The sequence below is a fragment of the Dama dama genome, chromosome 25 (assembly GCF_033118175.1).
Source record: "Dama dama isolate Ldn47 chromosome 25, ASM3311817v1, whole genome shotgun sequence".
In the NCBI taxonomy this organism is placed as follows: domain Eukaryota; kingdom Metazoa; phylum Chordata; class Mammalia; order Artiodactyla; family Cervidae; genus Dama; species Dama dama.
This window is the reverse complement of record NC_083705.1, coordinates 73,176,092-73,195,059: the sequence shown is the minus strand read 5'-3', so window position 1 is coordinate 73,195,059 and position 18,968 is coordinate 73,176,092. Positions and strand designations below refer to the sequence as shown.

Below are 18,968 nucleotides of genomic sequence, written 5' to 3'. Positions count from 1 at the left end.
CATACCGAAAGGTAACTTCATTGCTCTCAGCACTCAGGAAATTCCAAATTTGGGGAGCTCTGTGCCAGAAGTTGGAAGAGACCAAATACATACATCTTACTATAAATCACAAATGGGCTCCATGTGTTCTATGACCCTTCTCTACCCAGTCCATTCAATTCCTTCCTCTCAGCCCCCAACCTCGCCCCCAGGCCGGTGCATGCCCTTCATCTGTGTCATCTAGGATGAGCACTGGATTCAGTGAGGGGCTAAAACACCTGGAAAACCTTCATCAATGTAAAGGATATCGCTATCACTTCTTCACGACAGGAAAGATGGATTTTGGCTGTATTCCAAAAGGGGAATAAAAGAATTCCAAAAGTGAATCCTTTTTTCCTGGCCATTCTTGTTTCATTCTATCTGATGAACTTACAGAAAGAGAGCCATGGGTGTGCTCACATGATGGTAGTTAGACTTGGAAAATCTGATGCCCTTGCATGTTACCTTTGACACAATTAGAGATAATTAGAGATCCCCCGTTTACCAAGCGAGCAATGCCCAGTCCTCAGGACAAAGGGACTCTCTGCCTCCGGCAGAACCTTTGCCAGCCCCAGTGAGCCCCAGGAGGACTGGCTGAGGTAGACACTAGTTAGGAACTTCGTGGGGGAGCGGGCGGGGAGGGGCATAAGCCCACTTCCCAGTGCAAGACTTTTTGTAGGATTTCTCCCACTTCTAAAGAGTGTTTTCAAATAAATGTATATTGGGAAGAGGGGAGAAAGAGAGCGAGAGATGGAGGCTGAGTCGGCCCTTCACAGCCCGAGGGTGCTTCGTGTCTGCCCAGCAAGCCTGCACCGCCGGGCTGCCAGAAGTCAGAGGCAGCCACGGGCTCAGGGCGAGCAGAGCAAAGGGGTCCAGAGACCACTGCCACCCATTTCCTCTCCAAAAGGTGCACAAACCGGCCAAGACCGGCTTAACTGAATGTGCGGGGCCCTGGGACCAAGAAGCAGGGCACAGACTCCGGAGACCCCCGGGAAGTAAGAGGTCTAGGAGGCCAGCAGCCGTGAGCTGAAAAGAGGGGTCACAGGCAGGACACGCGCCGGGGACTCGGCGCGCTCAGGCTCCAGCGCGCACACAGGCACGGCGGCGGACGCTGGGGAAGGACACAGATACCGGTACTAATAATGCACATTCACGTACACCCCGCGCAGGGACGTGTGCACTCACGTTCAAACGCACACACGTGCGTTCACACACAGGGCCATCAACAGGTGTAGAACCCGGGATGGACTGGTAGGCGGCCGGGTGGCCGCGCGTCCTCAGCCTCCTAGCGCGACTGACACTGCAGCGCAGAAACTGGCCCGGGCCCCTACCCACCGGCGAAGCCAAAGCCTCCCTTATCGGCTGCACGTAGGGCCCCAGCGGCACCGGGACAGGCGCTCGGAGCAAGGCCAGTCCGCGGCGGCCAGGACCCCCGGAGCCGGGAGCCCCTGCACCTCCCAGGGCCGAAGGGACGGAGGCCGGAGCTTCCCCCACCCGCAGCGGCTCCCCGGCCGGCGGGCGACGCCCGTTCGCGTCCTCTGCTCTCAGACGCGCGCATCGGCCAGAAGATCTGGGCGCTCCTGTTTCACACCCGAAGGCGCCACGGGGCGGGAGGAGAGGACCAGGGGGCGCCGTCCCGCCGCATGCCGGCGGGTGGCAGGTGTCGGCCTCCGGATGCGCACGCCCGGCTCTCGGGAGTGGGGCCCGGGAAGCGCCCAGGCGCCGCGCCACGAGGTGCGAGCCTTGTCCAGCCGCGGACTGCAGACCGGAGCGCTCCGGGCGGGTGGCCCCAAGCGGCTCACCGCCCCCGCCCCGGGTCCCCCGGCCCCGGCCACCCGCGTGCCCACGGGACGGCCGGCCAGGCGCGCCGACTGCGAGCCCGGGAGCGCGCGGCTTCTCCCGGGTCCTCCTCTCCTCGCGCCCCACCCCGCCGCGCTCTCTCCTGCCTCTCCCCGTCCCCTCCCCTCTCCTGCCCTCCCCGTCTCTCCCACGGTGCGGGCGGGCGCTCCGCCGCCGCCCCCGCCGCCCCCGCGGACGCCACTCCGCCCCCCGCGCGGCGCGGAGCCGCAGTAATAACCCCGGCGCGGGCGGCGCATCCACGGCGGGACACCGTGCTGCGCGCCGGCCGGGCTGGTCCTCGGTGCCCGCTTTGCAGGGCCGCCGGGCTGGGGAGCCTCCCGCGGCTCCGGGCCCCTCCGAGAGCCCCTGGATGGAGCCGTGCGTTCTCCCCGCGGCGGCGCCGCGCAGGCGGCGGGCGCGGGGCCCGCGGGGCGGCTGGGCCGTACGGGTCCTCGGCCGCGCGGCGCTCTGGGTGCTGCTGCTGGCGCAGGTGGGTGTGCAGGTGGGTCCCCGACGGCGGAGCCGGGGTTCCCCGGAGGCCCCCTCGCGCAGCCGAGTCTCACCGAGGTCTCTCCGCTGTTTTCCCGCAGGCACCTGCTTGCGCCCTGGGACCCTCAGCGGCCTCGCCGGAGAGCCCGAGCGTCCGGCGTCCTCCTGGACCCGCGGAGTGGCCGGGCTGGGGGGAAAAGGACGGTAAGTCCGCGTGGGGTGGAGGGGGAGTTCGAACCTTTTCCGCGTAGCAGCTTGTAAACTCCCGAAGGCTGGTTTACAAAGCGCTGCGAAGGTTCCTAACTCTGGGAATTCCCTCTAAGACGCTGCGGTGCTTCGCCAGCGAGCACCGCTGAGTCAACTTTCAGCAATATTTATATTATTTCCTAGTAAAACAGATGCGATTTACCAGCGTTATTACCATAAGCATTAGGGAAGAAAGCCAGGGAATGTATTTAGATGAAATAGAAGGGGAAAATAACCTAGGAGTTATATTAACGCAGACACCAAAGCAATTACAAAGCTTGTAATGCCTTTCTCCATCCCCTCGTCCCCTCCCCACCTGTTCCCCTTCTGGCCTTTTACAACGAACGCCCTTCGCTGCCAGAAAGCTAGAAACTAGAACCACCATCTGACCCAGCAGTCCCTCTCCTGGGCATATATACCCTTCCTGCCTGCCTGCTCAGTCGTGTCCGACTCTGTGCCCCTGGTGGACTGTAGCCCGCCAGGCTCCTCCGTCCATGGGATTCTCCAGGCAAGAACACTGGAGTGGGTTGCCATTTCCTTCTCCAGGGATCTTCGCGACCCAGGGATGGAGCTCAGGTCTCCGGCATGGGCAGGTGGGTTCTTTACCACTGAGTCACCTGGGAAGCCAGAGCAGGAGACAAAAAGATAGCAGTTTTGCTCAGTATTTACCATCTTAGCATCAAAAGTGATGCTCCTAGAGAGCTGGTGGAAGGGGTCATCGGTGTTTTGTGACGTCATAAGAGCATTTTCCAAGTCCAGTGCCTTGTTTTGACATAAAAGCAGGTCAGAATTTTGTACAGTATGTGGTTGTACTTTCTCTCCTCACAAGTGGCATTTATTATTTCATATGTCAGGGGAGAGACTTCCCTGTCCTTACCTGCCTTAGGGTAGATGAGAAAGCAGGTGTTTAATGTCAGTTGCTAGCTGGCTTTTCCTCTGAACGCAGCCCACTGGCAGTTGCTAAATGTGAATACTTTGCATCGATTCCAAGAATAAATTGCCATCTCAAGTGTTGTTAGTGACTTATAGAGGAAGAATCAGGTTTGATTATCCCATCATATTTTTTCAGTAAACCTAAAAAATTGAGTGAATAATTCAGAACTCCTGAATGTAGCTTAATAAAACTCCATAAAGGCAATCATTGAATTATATGCATTTATTATTGAGATTCCTCCTGTAAGAGTCTGAAGAGTGATAAATGAAATGTGGGAACGTAGGGCCTTTTCTGAATCCACCAGAGGGCGCTAGATGTAAATGATAGAAAACATTTTTGTATTTGCCAAAGAGTTATTTCAAGCTCACCTTTTTGGGCTTGTCCTTGTCCTCAATGTTTCTCTTACCTTTCCTTCTAGTATGCAACGACTTATACTGTAGTTAGTCTTCTTTCCCCACTTAAAAAGAAAGATTTTTTTTTTTTTGAAAATTCTAGCTTTCTGATCATGAAAACTCCTGAAGGTCTCAGGAGAATTTTCGGAGTGTTTCCTAACATTTACAGGGTTTTCTGGGAGGTAAGAGCTTTAGAGATAGAGAATCGCTTCCAGGAGGAGAACCCAAGATGTCCTGCCCAAGTGGGCCCTTCTCCCTGGAGGAGCATCCTGCGAACTGGACTCCAGCCTGGGGGGCACGTGGCTCTGACCGCCTGACTCCTCAGCTGGGGTCACAAGCCCGGAGTTCCCAAAACAACCCATTAGCTGGCTTGGTCAGAACCTCATGGGGAGGGTGGGAGCCATCGTCAGTGAGGCTCTAGCCCAGTGGACACGCCACCCCCTTGTCTCCCACTGTGTAGGTTTTTAGGTCCTCAGTTGTAAATGGCTGAATTGAGAGAGTGAGTTTCAGTGGAAAGTTTCCACAAGATCAGAGAAAGACTCCTTGTGCTCAGCAGTGACCTCTTTCAACCTAGGATGGCAGAGACGGGATAGCCTTTATGTGATGCTGGGGTTTGTTGACTGCTAGATGTCTGGGACACCTTCAAAGCCTGGTGGCTCAGATGGTAAAGAATCTGCCTGCAATGCAGGAGAGCCAGGTTTGATCCCTGGGTCAGGAAGATGCCTTGGAGAACGGAATGGCAACCCATTCCAGTGTTCTTGCCTGGAGAATCCCATGGATGGAGGAGCCTGACTGGCTATAGTCCATGGCTTTGTGAAGAGTCGGACACGACTGAGTGACTAATACTTTCTTTTCTTTCAAAACCTACAGTTGGCTTTGAAATAGCTCATTTGGCCAAAAGGTGTGTTTAACACATATTTTTAACCTCTGTAGCCAATGTTTCTGGGTGTCTGGAGTAATTATGAAGTTAGAAGAGAACTCCATATATTCTGTGAGCAACAGTAGATAAGTTCATTGAGATCAATTCTATTTTCAGACATTCAGTGCACCCATTTCCTTTTGGCTGATTCAGCATTGCTTTTCCTTAAGAGGAGACTTGAATGCTTTTTCTACAAATTAACCTTTGTCATAATAATAGCAGGCCTTTTTCAGAGCAAAGACAATAGCCATTCCTTTCTCCATGGGGTCTTCCTGGCCGAGGGATTGAACCCAGGTCTCCCGCACTACAGGCAGATTCTTTACCATCTGAACCACCAAGAAATCCCCAAAAATATAGCACGAGCTTGTTATTAATAACTTTTCAAAATCTAGAGTAAGCTAAGCTTCCAGGTCAAGGGCGGGAAGTTTTTAGAATTTTGTTTTGTTGAACGAGAGACCTGTGCCTGTGTGTGCGCATTCATAGTTCATATTGATTTATAGTCACACATTCATATAACATGAGACAGGGCAGGTTGGCCCAGTGGTGTGCTGGTAACTGTTTAACAACAGATTCTTGGAGGCTCTGGTTTGTCAGGTTTGCTGGTTCCCATGGGCCAAATGCTCCCGCCGTGGCTGATGACAAGCTATGGGTGTGATGCACGGAACATGCAGTTAGGACTCAACGAGCAAAATCCGTTCTCCAAAGCTGGTACCGGGTGGACCATGTACACTCACTGGTGGTCCACGTATCATGCACTCAGTCTGAAACTGGAGTCTCCCAGGACTTGGTGTTTAGTCAAAAACAGCTCTTGAAATCGAGTTGATCAGGGTGCCGACTGCAGCAGCTGTGTGTGTGTTTCTTCTCCTTTAAAACGCCTCGGTAGGGCTGAGGTCTTATGTCAGGGATTCTAAAGGATTAGGAAGCTCACTAATTTTGTTTTTTTCTTGATTTCACAAGCCAGTAGTTTGGGGGATTATAATTTTAAACCTTAAGCTTGAGAGTTAGTTTGAAATTGTCATTTTACACCAATGATATATTACCTTCTCTCGGAGTAGTGGTAAGTGCACGGGGGGAGAAGCTCTGCTTACTTTGTTCATTCATGGAATTCTTTGGCTATGAGCCTCTTCACGGTCATCTACACAGAAATGACAGTGAGTATTTGACGCGGAGGACTGCCGCTTGATTAGAGGAGTCAGGGTTTCTCCACCGTGGAGATGCTCTAGATCTTTCGTTGTGGCAGCCTGTCCTGTGCGTGGAAAAATATGTACCAACCTTGCTGGACTCACCTACTGTATCCCCACTGCCATCTCCTTCTGCTTTGTGAAAACCAAAGTGTCCCCAGAAGTCCCCAGCATCTCCTGGGGGCGGGGCGGGGGTAGCACCCCCGCCGAGTGCCACTGGACTCAGACTTCACTCCTGTTCCCCTTCATCCCCGGAAGGGACTGTGATTGGTGACTGTGAGCGGCTCCGCGGTGGTTGGAGCCAGTGTACTGCGTGAGCACGCGCTGGGTCTCCAGAGCCGACCCTTAACCTCATCAGGAATTTTGTGAGCTGGTTTATTGAAAATCAAAAGAAACTTGCAGGGAAATCATTCATGTTCAAAAGAAGATTAGGACTTCTCTGGGGCACCAGTGGTTAGCTTCTACTGCAGGGGCTTGGGTTCAATCCCTGGTCCGGGTACTGAGATCCAGAAAATAGATAACAAATAAAGTAACATAAAATTTAAAAAAAGAACAAAACTGAAACTCTGAAAACTCGTCACTTCACAATTCTTTAAAAGTTTCGCTGTTATTTCTCCTCTTGACAGTGTTTGCCTGTGTTGCCTCTGAGTAGTGCCTTACCATCCCCACCTTCTCTGGGTGGCATCACTGATTCAGTGAACTTGGGTGAACTCTGGGAGATGGTGAGGGGCTGGGAGGCCAGACGTGCTACAGTTCATAGGATCGCAAAGACTCAGATATGATTTAGCGGCTGAACGACAGCAACATCGCCTCTGTATGGTGGAAATACTTTCTAACGGTGTGCTACCATGCAAACCTCTGAGCTCCACATTCAGTGATGTCACATGGGTAATTGACATAAGCCTCGGTGGGAGTATCTATACCATGGGAATTGGCAAATGCTTTCCACCAGGCCTTCCCCCCCACCCCACCCCCACCATAGCTGGTTGTGAATGATGTATCAGCAGAATGCTGTATGTGTTTCTGTAAAAGAGGCTTAAAAGTTACTTTGAAGAAGAATTGTGATAGGTCCCCCTTCCCCATAAAGGATAAAGATTATAAGTCCTCCAAAGTAAAGGTCAGAAGAATATGACTTTATGTCATCTGGGAACAATCTGATTTTTTGAATGGTAATCATCTTTTTATGTGCAATAAATCTGCTCATTACCAGGGTTTGGAACGGTCCCCAGGCTTTGTCCTCATTCCAGAGCCGCTGTCGGGATGGAAACAGGCGGGTGTGAGGTGGAGACTCCCCGAGGGCTCATAGGGCAGGAAGAAAGGTGTTAACACAACCACGTCACACTAGCTTGCCCCCTGAGTCCAGAAAGCTGGATGAGGAAGGGGGCTGGGGGAAACGCAGCTACATGAGCAAGAGCTTTTCCCTGTTTTTAGGAGTGGCAAGGGACAGACTTCTTTTTTTGTGCAGTCCATGGGGTTCTCATGCCAAGTTTACTGGGTTGGTTTGCCATTCCCTCCTCCAGTGGACAGTGTATTAAAAAGCAAAGCTGTCACTTTGCCTGACCAAGGTCCATACAGTCAAGGCTATGGTCTTTCCAGTAGTCATGTACAGATGTGAGAGTTGGACCATAAGGAAATCTGAGCACTGAAAAACTGATGCTTTTGAACTGTGGTGTTGGAGAAGACCCTTGAGAGTCCGTTGGACTGCAAGGAGATCAAACCAGTCCATCCTTAAGGAAATCAACCCTGAATACTCATGGAAGGACTGATGCTGAAGCTGAAATTCCAATACTTTGGCCACCTGATGCGAAGAGCTGACTCATTAGGAAAGACCCTGATGCTGGGCAAGATTGAAGGCAGAAGGAGAAGGGGTGACAGAGAGTGAGATGGTTGGAAGGCATCATGCTTCAGTGGACATGAGCTTTGGCAAACTCGGGAAATGGAGAGTGACAGGGAGGTGTGGCGTGCTTCAGTCCATGGGGTCGCAAGCAGACACGACTTGGTGACTGTGATCACACACTTACACCAGGATATTAATGCCTAATTTGTTTCCTCCCCTTTTAAAATTATCGCACATAATTTAAGCAGGTTTGTTTTACTCTCTTGTTTTCCTAAGTAAAATATGAAATAATCGCAGTGCATTTTCCCTTACCAGACACCAAGGCCCTGCTTTGATACATATTGCAAAGTTTGGTTGTCCAGTTGCCAGCCAGCACCTGCTGATTGTCTGATCTGTATGGGCCCCAGATCACCACTTACCTGGACGAAGGGCCAGGTCTGTGAGCCCCGGAGTAGCCCTCCAGGGGTTGACGTCAAAGCCCTTGACCCGAGGAAGCAGGAAGTCTGGGCTCAAATAGGCCATGGCCAAGCCTTCGGTTATGGGCTGTGTGCCAGGCCCCTGCCCCTCACCTTGCTGAAGAACTCATCACCAGGGGCTCTGGGCAGCCCTTCCCATCCCCACCTGCTCTGCCTCGCCCAAAGCAAACACTTGCTTCTATGATCATCCACTGGCTGCTACCCACTCTCTCTGGTCCAGTGTAACCCTTCAGATACCTTCCAGGATGGCCCAGGGACTTGTGGGCAAGTGCCTTTACCAAAAGAGCTTTGGTTGTAAAGGAAAGCTTCTTTATCCAGAAAAAGAATTACTCAAGTACTGTTCCCATGTGTGTGTGGGGGGGGGTGCTCACTGTGTCCGACTCTTTTATGACCCCATGGACTGTAGCCCTCCAGGCTCCTCTGTCCATGGGATTTTCCAGGCAAGGATACTGAAATGGGTTGCCATTTCTGCTTCCAGGAGATCTTCTTGACTCAGGGATTGAACCCGTGTCTCTTGCATTGCAGGCCAATTCTTTACCACTAGTGCCACCTACCTAGTGGTTGTTCAGTCTCTCAGTTGTGTCTGTCTCTTTGGGACGTCCCTGGACTGCAGCATGCCAGGATCCCCTGCCCTTCACCATCTCCCAGAGCTTGCTCAAACTCATATCCATTGAGTCGGTGATGCCATCTCACCCTCTGTCATCTCCTTCTCTTGCCTTCAATCTTTCCCAGCATTGGGGTCCTTTCTAATGAGTTGGCTCTTCGCCTCAGGTGGCCAAAGGATTGGAGTTTCAGCTTCAGTCCTTCCAATGAAGTCAGGGTTGATTTCCTTTAGGATTGACTGGTTTGATCTCCTTACAGTTCAGGGGACTCTCAAGGGTATTTTCCAACACCACAGTTCAAAAGCATCAGTTCTTCAGCACTCAGCTTTATGGTCCAACTTTCATATCCATACATGACTACTGGAAAAAATCATAGCTTTGACTGGACAGAACTTTGTTGCCAAAGTAATATCTCTGCTTTTTAATATGCTGTATAGGTTTGTCATTAACTTTTCATCCAAGGAGCAAGCATCTTTTAATTTCATGGCTGCAGTAACCATCTTCAGTGATTTTGGAATCCAAGAAAGCAAAGTCAGCCACTGTTTCCCCATCTATTTGCCATGAAGTGATTGGACCAGATGCCAAGATCTTAGTTTTTTGAATATTGAGTTTTAAGCCAGCATTTTCACTCTCCTCTTTCACCTTTATCAAGAGGCTCTTTAGTTCTTCTCTTTCTGCCACAAGGGTGGTGTCATCTGCATATATGAGGTTATTGATAATTTATCCCGACAATCTTGATTCCAGCTTGTGCTTCATCCAGCCCGGCATTTCACATGATGTACTTTGCATAGAAGTTGAATAAACAGGATAATATACAGCTTTGACATACTCCTTTCCCAATTTGGAACCAGTCTGTTGTTCCATGTCTGGCTCTAACTCTTGCTTCTTGACCTGCATACAGGTTTCTCAGGAGGTAGGTAAGGTGGTCTGGTATTTGCATCTCTTTAAGAATTTGCTGCAGTTTATTGTGATCCACACAATCAAAGGCTTCAGTGTAGTCAATGAAACACTAGATGTTTTTCTGGAATTCTCTTGCTTTTTCTATGATCCAACGATGCTGGCAATTTAATCTCTGGTTCCTCCACCTTTTCTAAATCCAGCTTGAACATCTGAAAGTTCTCAGTTCACATATTGCTGAAGCCTGGCTTGGAGAATTTTGATCATTACTTTACTAGCATGTGAGATGAGTGCAATTGCGCGGTAGTTTGAGCATTCTTCAGTATTGCCTTTCTTTCAGATTGGAATGAAAACTGACCTTTTCCAGTCATGTGGTCACTGCTGAGTTTTCCAAATTTGCTGGCATATTGAGTGCAGCACTTTCACAGCATCATCTTTTAGCATTTGAAATAGCTCAGCTGAAATTCCATCACCTCCACTAGCTTTGTTTGTAGTGATGCTTCCTAAGGCCTACTTAATTTTGCACTCCAGGATGTCTGGCTCTAGGTGAGTGATCACACCATCATGGTTATCTGGGTCATTAATATCTTTTTTGTATAGTTCTTCTTTACAAAAGGCATTGATCACTGCCTTCCTGAGTGATCAATGCAAAGAAATAAGGGAAAGCAATAGAATGGAAAAGATGAGAGAGCTCTTCAAGAAAATTAGAGATACCAAGGAACATTTCATGCAATGATGGGTACAATAAAGGACAGAAATGGTATGGACCTAACAGAAACAGAAGATATTAAGAAGCGGTGGCAAGAATACACAGAAGAACCTAGCTAGTACTGTTCACCAAATGACCAAATAACACTTTTGTAGGACGATGTTTTATTTTACCTTATGACTCCAGGAAGCATGTCTATGTCATGCAAAAGGACCAGTTATTAAGCACCAGATTGTCTCCTGAGAACATTTATTGGTGGAGGATCAGGATGAGAATGTTAGGATCAAGTCTTGTCCTACATGTAACAGGAGGTTGCATCCTGAGTCTTAAGGGTCCATGCTCTGCAGTGTAGGTCTAGTCCTCTGGTGCTGGGGTCTGATACCCCTTTCAAAGGCATCTTAGAGGGAATTTGGAGAAGGCCCAATGTCTTGCTTGTCTGCTATTTCCTGGTGTTTAGACAAAATGTAGGCTATGTAGCAAGTCTTCTCTAAAGCTGTGCAAGCCCATTGCTAGTATGCAGATGGAGACACACGCAAGATGTGTTTAAATGTTTGAAAGATGTAAATCAAACCAATAAATTGGCTAAAGTATTTCATAACCTCAGCTTTGACAGATCTTCCTTCAGCTCTTCCTGGGTGGTGCTAGTGATAAGGAATCCACCTGCCAATGCAGGAGATACAGGAAATATGGGCTCAATCCCTGGGTTGGGAAGATCTCTTGGAGAAGGGAATGGCTACCCTCTCCAGTATTCTTGCCTGGAGAATCCCATGGACAGAGGAGCCTGGTGGACTGTAGTCCAAGCGGTCACCAAGAGTTGGACAGGAATGAGCATGTCTGACTTTGGCAAATCTACCGTCACATGGTCTAAAAGCCCAGGTTCAAGCTTAGAGCATGGCAGTGCAGGAAGATACAACCCCTGGTGTGAAGCCCACCCATGTCTGTGGTCCACATTCTGTCCCACTGCCCAGAAGCAACCTCTCTCTGACCTTTCAGTGGCAGAGATGATGTGTAATGGTGGGGATGAAAGAGAGAGTTCTGATCTGAGCAATGAAAAATAAGTGATGGCTTGTTTTTATCTTTCTGACTTACTTCATTCTGTATAACAGGCTTTAGGTTCATCTACCTCATGAGAACTGACTCAGATACCTTCCTTTTTATAGCTGAGCAATATCCCATTGTATCTATATATACCATATCTTCTTTATCCATTCATCTGTCGATGGACTTCCAGGTTGCTTCCATGTCCTGGCTATTGTAAATAGTGCTGCAGTGAACACTGGGATAGAGGATCCCCCAGAGAAGGGAATGGCTACCCACTCCAGTATTCTTGCCTGGAGAATCCCATGGACAGACGAGTCTGGCGGGCTCCAGTCCATGGGGTCGCAAAGAGTTGGACATGAGTCTTGTTAACTGTTTTCTGAAAAATTATCAGTATTTTTAAGCTAAAATTTCTTATCAGTGGAATGAAGATGTTGGTAAAAGACAATATGACTAAATGAATGTTTAAAGCTATAAAAATGATTACTTATTATAATTACTCTAGTGATCCAAAAAGCCCATTCTTAGCTTCATTTGGTTTGTAATCTTTCTTCTAGTGATTGCTAGTCATAGCAATTGATGGATTGGTAATATCACATTAAAGGGACAACAGTGACTTCCCCAAAGGCCCCTTTTTAAGATTTCCCCTTTAAACTCTGATTTTATGCATTCAGTTTTGATTTGAACAGGTGGGGGTTGACATTTCCACCATCTTTCTTGCTGGGTGAAAGTATCATCCAGTGTAAATTATATTTGAAGACTTCCTGATCCTTTTCGGAACTCTGCAATTACTCAGCCACACATCCTCTCTTGATTTCAGACTATGAGCTGGTGTCTCCCTACGAGGTTGACCACAAGGGCAACTACGTGTCCCATGAAATCACACACCCCCAGAGGAGGAAAAGGGCTCTGGCCCAGCTTGGAGATGACTCTCTGCACCTTCGGCTGAAAGGCTTCAGGCATGACTTCCATCTGGATCTGAAAGCCTCCAGCAAGCTGGTGGCGCCTGGATTTCTCATCCAGACTTGGGGAAAGCGGGGCACGAAATCAGTGCAGGCTTTCCCACCCGAGGACTTCTGTTTTTATCAAGGCTCCTTGCGATCCCACAAAAATTCCTCAGTGGCTCTTTCAACCTGCAGAGGATTGGTGAGTACAGCTCATGCCGCTGGTCATGAAGTCATGGGGACATGGAAAAGGGAACAAGTGACAGATTTGCCTTGTACTTTGGGTGGTTCTTCCACCATTGCAGTACAGACTTCTTTGATTTGTCAAAGCAGGAGGAAAAACTGCCAAGTGGTACTTTCTAAAGTATGCTGGGTTGCTTCCTTTCCCCGCTTGGAAGCAGCATGAAGGTCCTGACTTCTGTCGTTGTTGTTCTGCAGTGAGTGAGGCAGAGCACTGAGCTTGAAAACTATACGTAAGAACGTATGGCTAAGTCTGAAGGCTGTGACTTCTTTGGGGTTATTGGTTCTGACTTATTGGTTCCTTAAACATGCTGGTCACTTACTAGCACTGGAGGAATGTCTTAATTTTGAATAGAACAATGGTATTCAACTGATTGGCCATGTGGATATTTGATCTAGTGCTTAAAAGTGCCTTATTTCTGCCATTCTGATGTTGGTGATGTATTTACAGATTTGAGCATTCATTTCAAACATAGTGATGAGTCCATGGCAGGCCAGTGCTTGGTCTTACTGGGCTAGAGATGCTACTGGTGTTTTCTTCTTGTCCTTAATATCTGAGCTACCAGGGAAGCCTAATATCTAAATTAGACATTAAACATCTTCAATACTGTAGGTGGTCCTCTTTGCTCCAAACCCAGAGTTAGGAGCATCAGGTCAACTTGAAAAGGTACGTGAATCCCTCAGGCTGACATAAGCTGAAATCTTAATGGCTTGCCTTTTACTTTTCTTAACATATTTCCATTTTAGAAGACAAAAACTTAGAAGATGCTTAAATTCTTGGACACAAGCTAATTAGTCAGACACAAATCAGGGAAACATGACATAAGTAGCAAGCTGAAAAAAATGTGTGGTCGAAGCAATAAGGTCTTGATCGTGTTTGGCAACCAGATTTTTGAACATTTCTTACATCTCCAGAAAATCATCTAAACCTGTCTTATTCCTTTCCCTGTTTGGAAAGAGAATTCAGACTCTACATCTTGTAAGGATTTTGTGTGCATGTACATGAATACTAGATGCTGAAGGGGCATTCATAACTAATTCCTTGAAATACTAAATATGTGAAAATGCTATGTTCTATGAAATTTTTTTTTAAAAATTAGCATTCTGCTTTTTAGGGAGACTTTGGTGTGGTCTGGCCTCCTGTCTACTAACTTTGGAAAGGCTTTTGGTTTGAGAATGGATACAGTGGGGAATTGTCAAGGGTAGGATGATGGTGACTTGGCACACTTGTTAAGCGTGAAGATGGTGTGGTCAGTTTCTTCCATTGTTCTCTCGAGAAGCATAGACCTTCCTTAATGAAAGAGCTATAACTCTTCATGTAAGGCTCTAAAGGAAGATTCCTTGGCTTTCTTCAGCAAAGGCTCAGACCAGAAATGGGAGCCATCTTTGCAGTAGGGAGGTGCGCCATGCCCTTCACAGCACCCTTGAATTTGTTTGTGGAGGCTGAATAAGGCGCTTGCTCCCTACTAACCCAGCAGGGGCACAGGCTCATGGATGCCCCGGGTCTTGTGAGCCAAGGCTTTTCCATGATGGCTGGGCTATGCCCTGGAGTCTGTCCCATGAATAGAGTTGGTTGGCAGCAGCTTGAGATTTCTGGCTCTCTTTGAACTCAATGGGAGTTAACACCAAAAGCTGTAAATGACAGCTACATGAAAGATAAAGTGAAAGGAACCGAAAAAAGACTCCTCTGCATAATAAATGTTGGAATTTAATATTTTGGTGACTGGAATAGAAAGCTGTGTGCTTTTACTATTAATCTTCCAAATACCTTAATGCCAACTGAAGTGGTATTTTGTCCATAGAGGGTCACTGCATACATGACCTCAATTAGACTTATGAGTGTGCATTTCAGGGGCGTTTACCATATGATAGGACAAATCAAAGGCATTTTAGGGAAGAAAAAAGGAGGGTTAAGAAGTCCTCTGTCTTTAGCCAGATAATAAATTTATTGAATGGAGATACCCCACGAATCGCTGCCAAGTCTGTGATATCCTTCCTTGACTGATGGTTACCCCATCCCTCCTCTTTCAAATCTGTTAACACATGAAGAAAAATAGCATACCTTTTACATTACATGATGGTGCCTTTTTGTTATTATTGTTATTCTTGGTTCTTTCGGGTTCTAATTAAAGGTCCAGGTGGATATCAGTTAAGCCCTTTTTTACTGGGTTTCTAGATAATGCAGCGATCTGATGGGAATCAGGAGTGTGGTTCTGATTTATAGTAAGTACATATTCTTAAAGAAGAAAGATGAAACCAAAATGAACATTTTGTTTTTAATTGTCTGTGAATAGTGAATGTGTTTCAGAAGTGTGCCTTGCCAGAGCCTATCAGAGTTGGGTCCAAGGAGTGCATTGTCTGATGAGAGAATCGGGGGATAGTTAATTTGCTGTAGAGTGATAAAATAAGGACAGATATGGGTGTTAAGAGAACTGAAATGAAGACGCCTAGCTCTACGCTGGTGAGGGGCAGCAGTGCCAGGGTAGTCTTCTGCAGGAAATATTGTGTGAGCTGAATCCTTATTGTAGAAATGAAGTGTGATGCTTGTGAATGGAGGAGTAACAAGCAGTCTGAGGGAAGATCGTGAACATCAGTCAAGCTCATGGATCCTTGGTAACACCATCAATGAGTATCTGGAGTTAATATTTGTATATGAAGCCCAAGTATAGTAACTGAATAAGATCTGTAAGCCTTAAAATGACTTCTAGTATCATTCTGGTGTTGCCAAGCATGTATTGACTCATTTTGCTAAATAAGGTTAATTAAAAAAAAATATCTGCTGTACTTATGTCTCTACCAAATGATATCAGAAAACTGTTCAGATTACTAATCACACCCACATAAATGTGTGTTACACAGTAGGTGCTCTTCAATATTTGTTAAATAATGGATAGAATTATGGGGCTAATTGCACTATAAGAAACAATGATGACCGTGGCAGTAGCAGAGGGAACAGTAATTACTTATTGAATGTCATTTGCCAAAGACTCGCCTAATAGCTTCCCATTTATTATCTCAATTAGCCTAATGATAACTCTAAGAAATAGGTACTATCTGTTAACACCTTTATTAAGATATCATTTATATGACAATAGAGTTTCACCCTTTGAAAACGTATAGTTTGATGTTTTTTTAGTATATTCCCTGACTTGTGTAAACATCACCACAATCTGAGACATTTACATCATCCCCAAAATAAATTTTGTATAGTCCAGTCCCTCTCATTTCTCTGAAACCTTCATCAGTCAGTCGTAGGCACCAATTAATATAACATTTTGTGTTTATAGATTAGCCTGCTCTGTACATTTCTGATAAGTGGAAGCATAAGATATGTGGTCTTTTGTGACTAACTTCTTTCATCTAGTATACAGTATTCAAGGTTCATCCATGTTGTAACATGTTTAAAGGTTTCATTATTTTTGTTGGTAAATAATCTTTGGTATACATATGCCACTTTTTATTTTGATGTCCATCAGTTGATAGGCATTGTTTGTATTTTCTTTGGTTTTGTGAATGGTGTTGCTATAAACATTTGTGTACAAGCTTTTGTGTAGACATAAGTTTTCATCTCTTGAGTATATACCTGGAAGTGCAATTGCTAGATCATATGGGAATTCTGTGCTTAATATTTTAGCAGATTCTGAACCATTTTTCACAGTAGCTGCACCATTTTGCATCTGTCCAGCAATGTATAAGTGTCCCAGTTTCTTCACATTCTGGAAAATGTTTATTCTTGTCCATCTTTTCTTCTTAGAGACATCTGAGTGGATATGAAGTGGTATCTTGCTGTGGTTTTGATTTGCTAGGTAGAGAGTATTGGTTGACAGTTTTTGCTTTTTGTTGTTTGTTGTGTGTTTTTCCATCAGCATTTGAATATTCCATCCTACTGCCATCTGGCTGTCATTGTCTCTGTTAAGAAGTCTTCTGTTTATCTCACTGTAGTTTTGTTACTCATAAAGCATTGGGGGTTTTGCTCTTGTTGTTGCTCTCAATGGGTCTTTGTCTTTCAACATTATTACTATGCTGTGTATAGATGTGCATATGGTTGAGTTTATCCTTCTCAGAATTATATGAACTCCCTGAATATTCATATTAATATTTTTCCTCAATTTGAAAAGTATTTGACCATTGTTTTCTCAACTATGTTTTTCTGCTCCTTTCTTTCCTGTCCTTTGGTACTCTTGCTCTTCATATATTGGTGTGTTTAATGATGTAGCACTTTTCTCTGAGGTTCCACTCATTTTTCTTCATTCATTTTCCTCTGTGCTCCTCAAATTTGTAATCTTGATTGAATGATCACCAAGCTTACTGATTCTCTGCTAGCAGTTCAAATCTATTATTAAGCTTCTGTAGTAAAATTTTTATTTGGATAGTGTACTTTTCAACTTCAATTTGCTTCTTTTTATAATTTCTTTTATTCTGTATTTTATGAGATCTTGCTGTTAGGCTTCACTTTAATACCTTTGACATGGTTTCCTTTGGTTCTTTAAACATATTTATAACAGTGGCTTTGGAGTGTTTGTCTACTAAGTTAAACACTGAGATCCCCTTAGAAGCAGTTTCCATTTCTTCTTTCTTTTCCTGTGTATGGGTCACACTTTTCTGTTTATTTTTGTGTCTCATAATTTCTTTGCTAGGCATTATAGACTGAGCATTATAGATAATATATTTTAGCAACTCTCAATATTCTGAGACTGACCATATGCCACCACTCAAGTGCTTGTTGCTGTTGCTTTCTTTCTTGGTTGTTTAGTGACTAGAGCAGTGAAGTCTGTTTTCTTTGCAACATGCAGCCTGCAGTGTGGCTTCTCAGAGAGTGCAGAGTTAGGGCATGTGCACAATCTTTCTGAAAGCCTATGCTAATCTGCCTCTATTGGTATCACACCCAGCTCTTAGCCTACATTAACTGCTAGGTGATTTTTTTGCATTCTTTTTGATAGCATGCTTGGTCTTGAATTGCTCCACAGTCTAATTAGATTATAGAAGAGCTTTGCAGGACTAGGATGTGGCCAGTTACTGAGATTACTCCAACAGTAGGAAGAATCTTCTTGTCTTTTTCCCTGAATCTCTGCTAAACTTCCAGTTGGGGTACTGTTTCATTTATTGGTATATGTACCGTGGAGCAATCAGCTTTCTCTTAATTGCATGCAGCAAGAACACCCATTATTTTTCATAATGCTGTTAGGCATAACTTGCACACAGTCTGTTCCAAATAGAATCATTCCTTTAAAGTGAGCTTCTTGTTCCTAGAACTTGTTTTTCCTCCTGGGAAAAATCTGTGTGCCTGTAAAGGAGCTGGAACTGATATATCCTTCTCCTTCCAAAGTGACACCCCTGTCCCTGAGCGGAGCTCTGGATGCTACTAGTAGCTCCTGATTGTCTCTACTTTGGTTCCCAGCTTGAAACCCCTACTTTACAAAGGTTCCAGGTTGGAGGTATTCCAGGATCTGTTATTCTCAGCCTGCTGAGCCTAGCATAGAGCTTCCATCCTGTGATCAGGGATTTCTTCAGTTCAATGGCTCAGTCATATCCAACTCTTTGCGACCCCGTGGAGCACAACATACCAGACTTCCCTGTCTCGGGGGATGGTGGGGGTTGGTTAGCAGAAGGCAAATCAGCTTGCATGCCCATGCCTGTCCTTAATAGAGTTTCTGCAACATAGAACTGTGGTGGTGGGGGCCTCCCTAGCATTCCAGTGGTTAAGACTCCACACTTGTCATACAAAGGACAGAGATCTGATCCCTGGTTGGGAAACTAAGATTCCACATGCCATGTGGTATGGCCAAATATATATACGTATACATATATACACATGTAAACACACACACTCACACACACACTCACACACACACTCACACACATTCACACACACACACACTCACACATACATTCACACACACACACACACTCACACACACACACACTCACACACACACACACTCACACATACATTCACAGACACACACACTCACACACACACACACACTCACACACACACTCACATTGTTGTTGTTGTTCAGCCGCTCAGTTGTGTCCAACTGCGTGCAACCCCTGGACTGTAGCCCGCCAGGCCTCCCTGCCCTCACCATCTCCCAGGGCTTACTCAAACTCATGTCCATTGAGTCAGTGAGGTCATCCAACCATCTCGTCCTCCCTTGTATCCTTCTCCTGCCTTCAATCTTTCCTAGCATCAGGGTCTTTTCAAAT

At 46.3% G+C, this 18,968-nt stretch overlaps 1 protein-coding gene across 1 annotated transcript in view; it reads left to right on the top strand.

Moving 5' to 3' along the window:
- Positions 1-768: 768 nt before the first annotated feature.
- Positions 769-18,968, top strand: part of ADAMTS16 (ADAM metallopeptidase with thrombospondin type 1 motif 16) — a 176,810-nt gene continuing 158,610 nt past the window's right edge. The window contains exons 1-6 of the mRNA XM_061129511.1: positions 769-801; positions 926-1,013; positions 1,325-2,010; positions 2,174-2,359; positions 2,448-2,550; positions 12,398-12,723. Coding sequence (XP_060985494.1) covers positions 769-801; positions 926-1,013; positions 1,325-2,010; positions 2,174-2,359; positions 2,448-2,550; positions 12,398-12,723 — 1,422 coding nt within the window. The remainder of the gene's footprint in view (positions 802-925; positions 1,014-1,324; positions 2,011-2,173; positions 2,360-2,447; positions 2,551-12,397; positions 12,724-18,968) is intronic.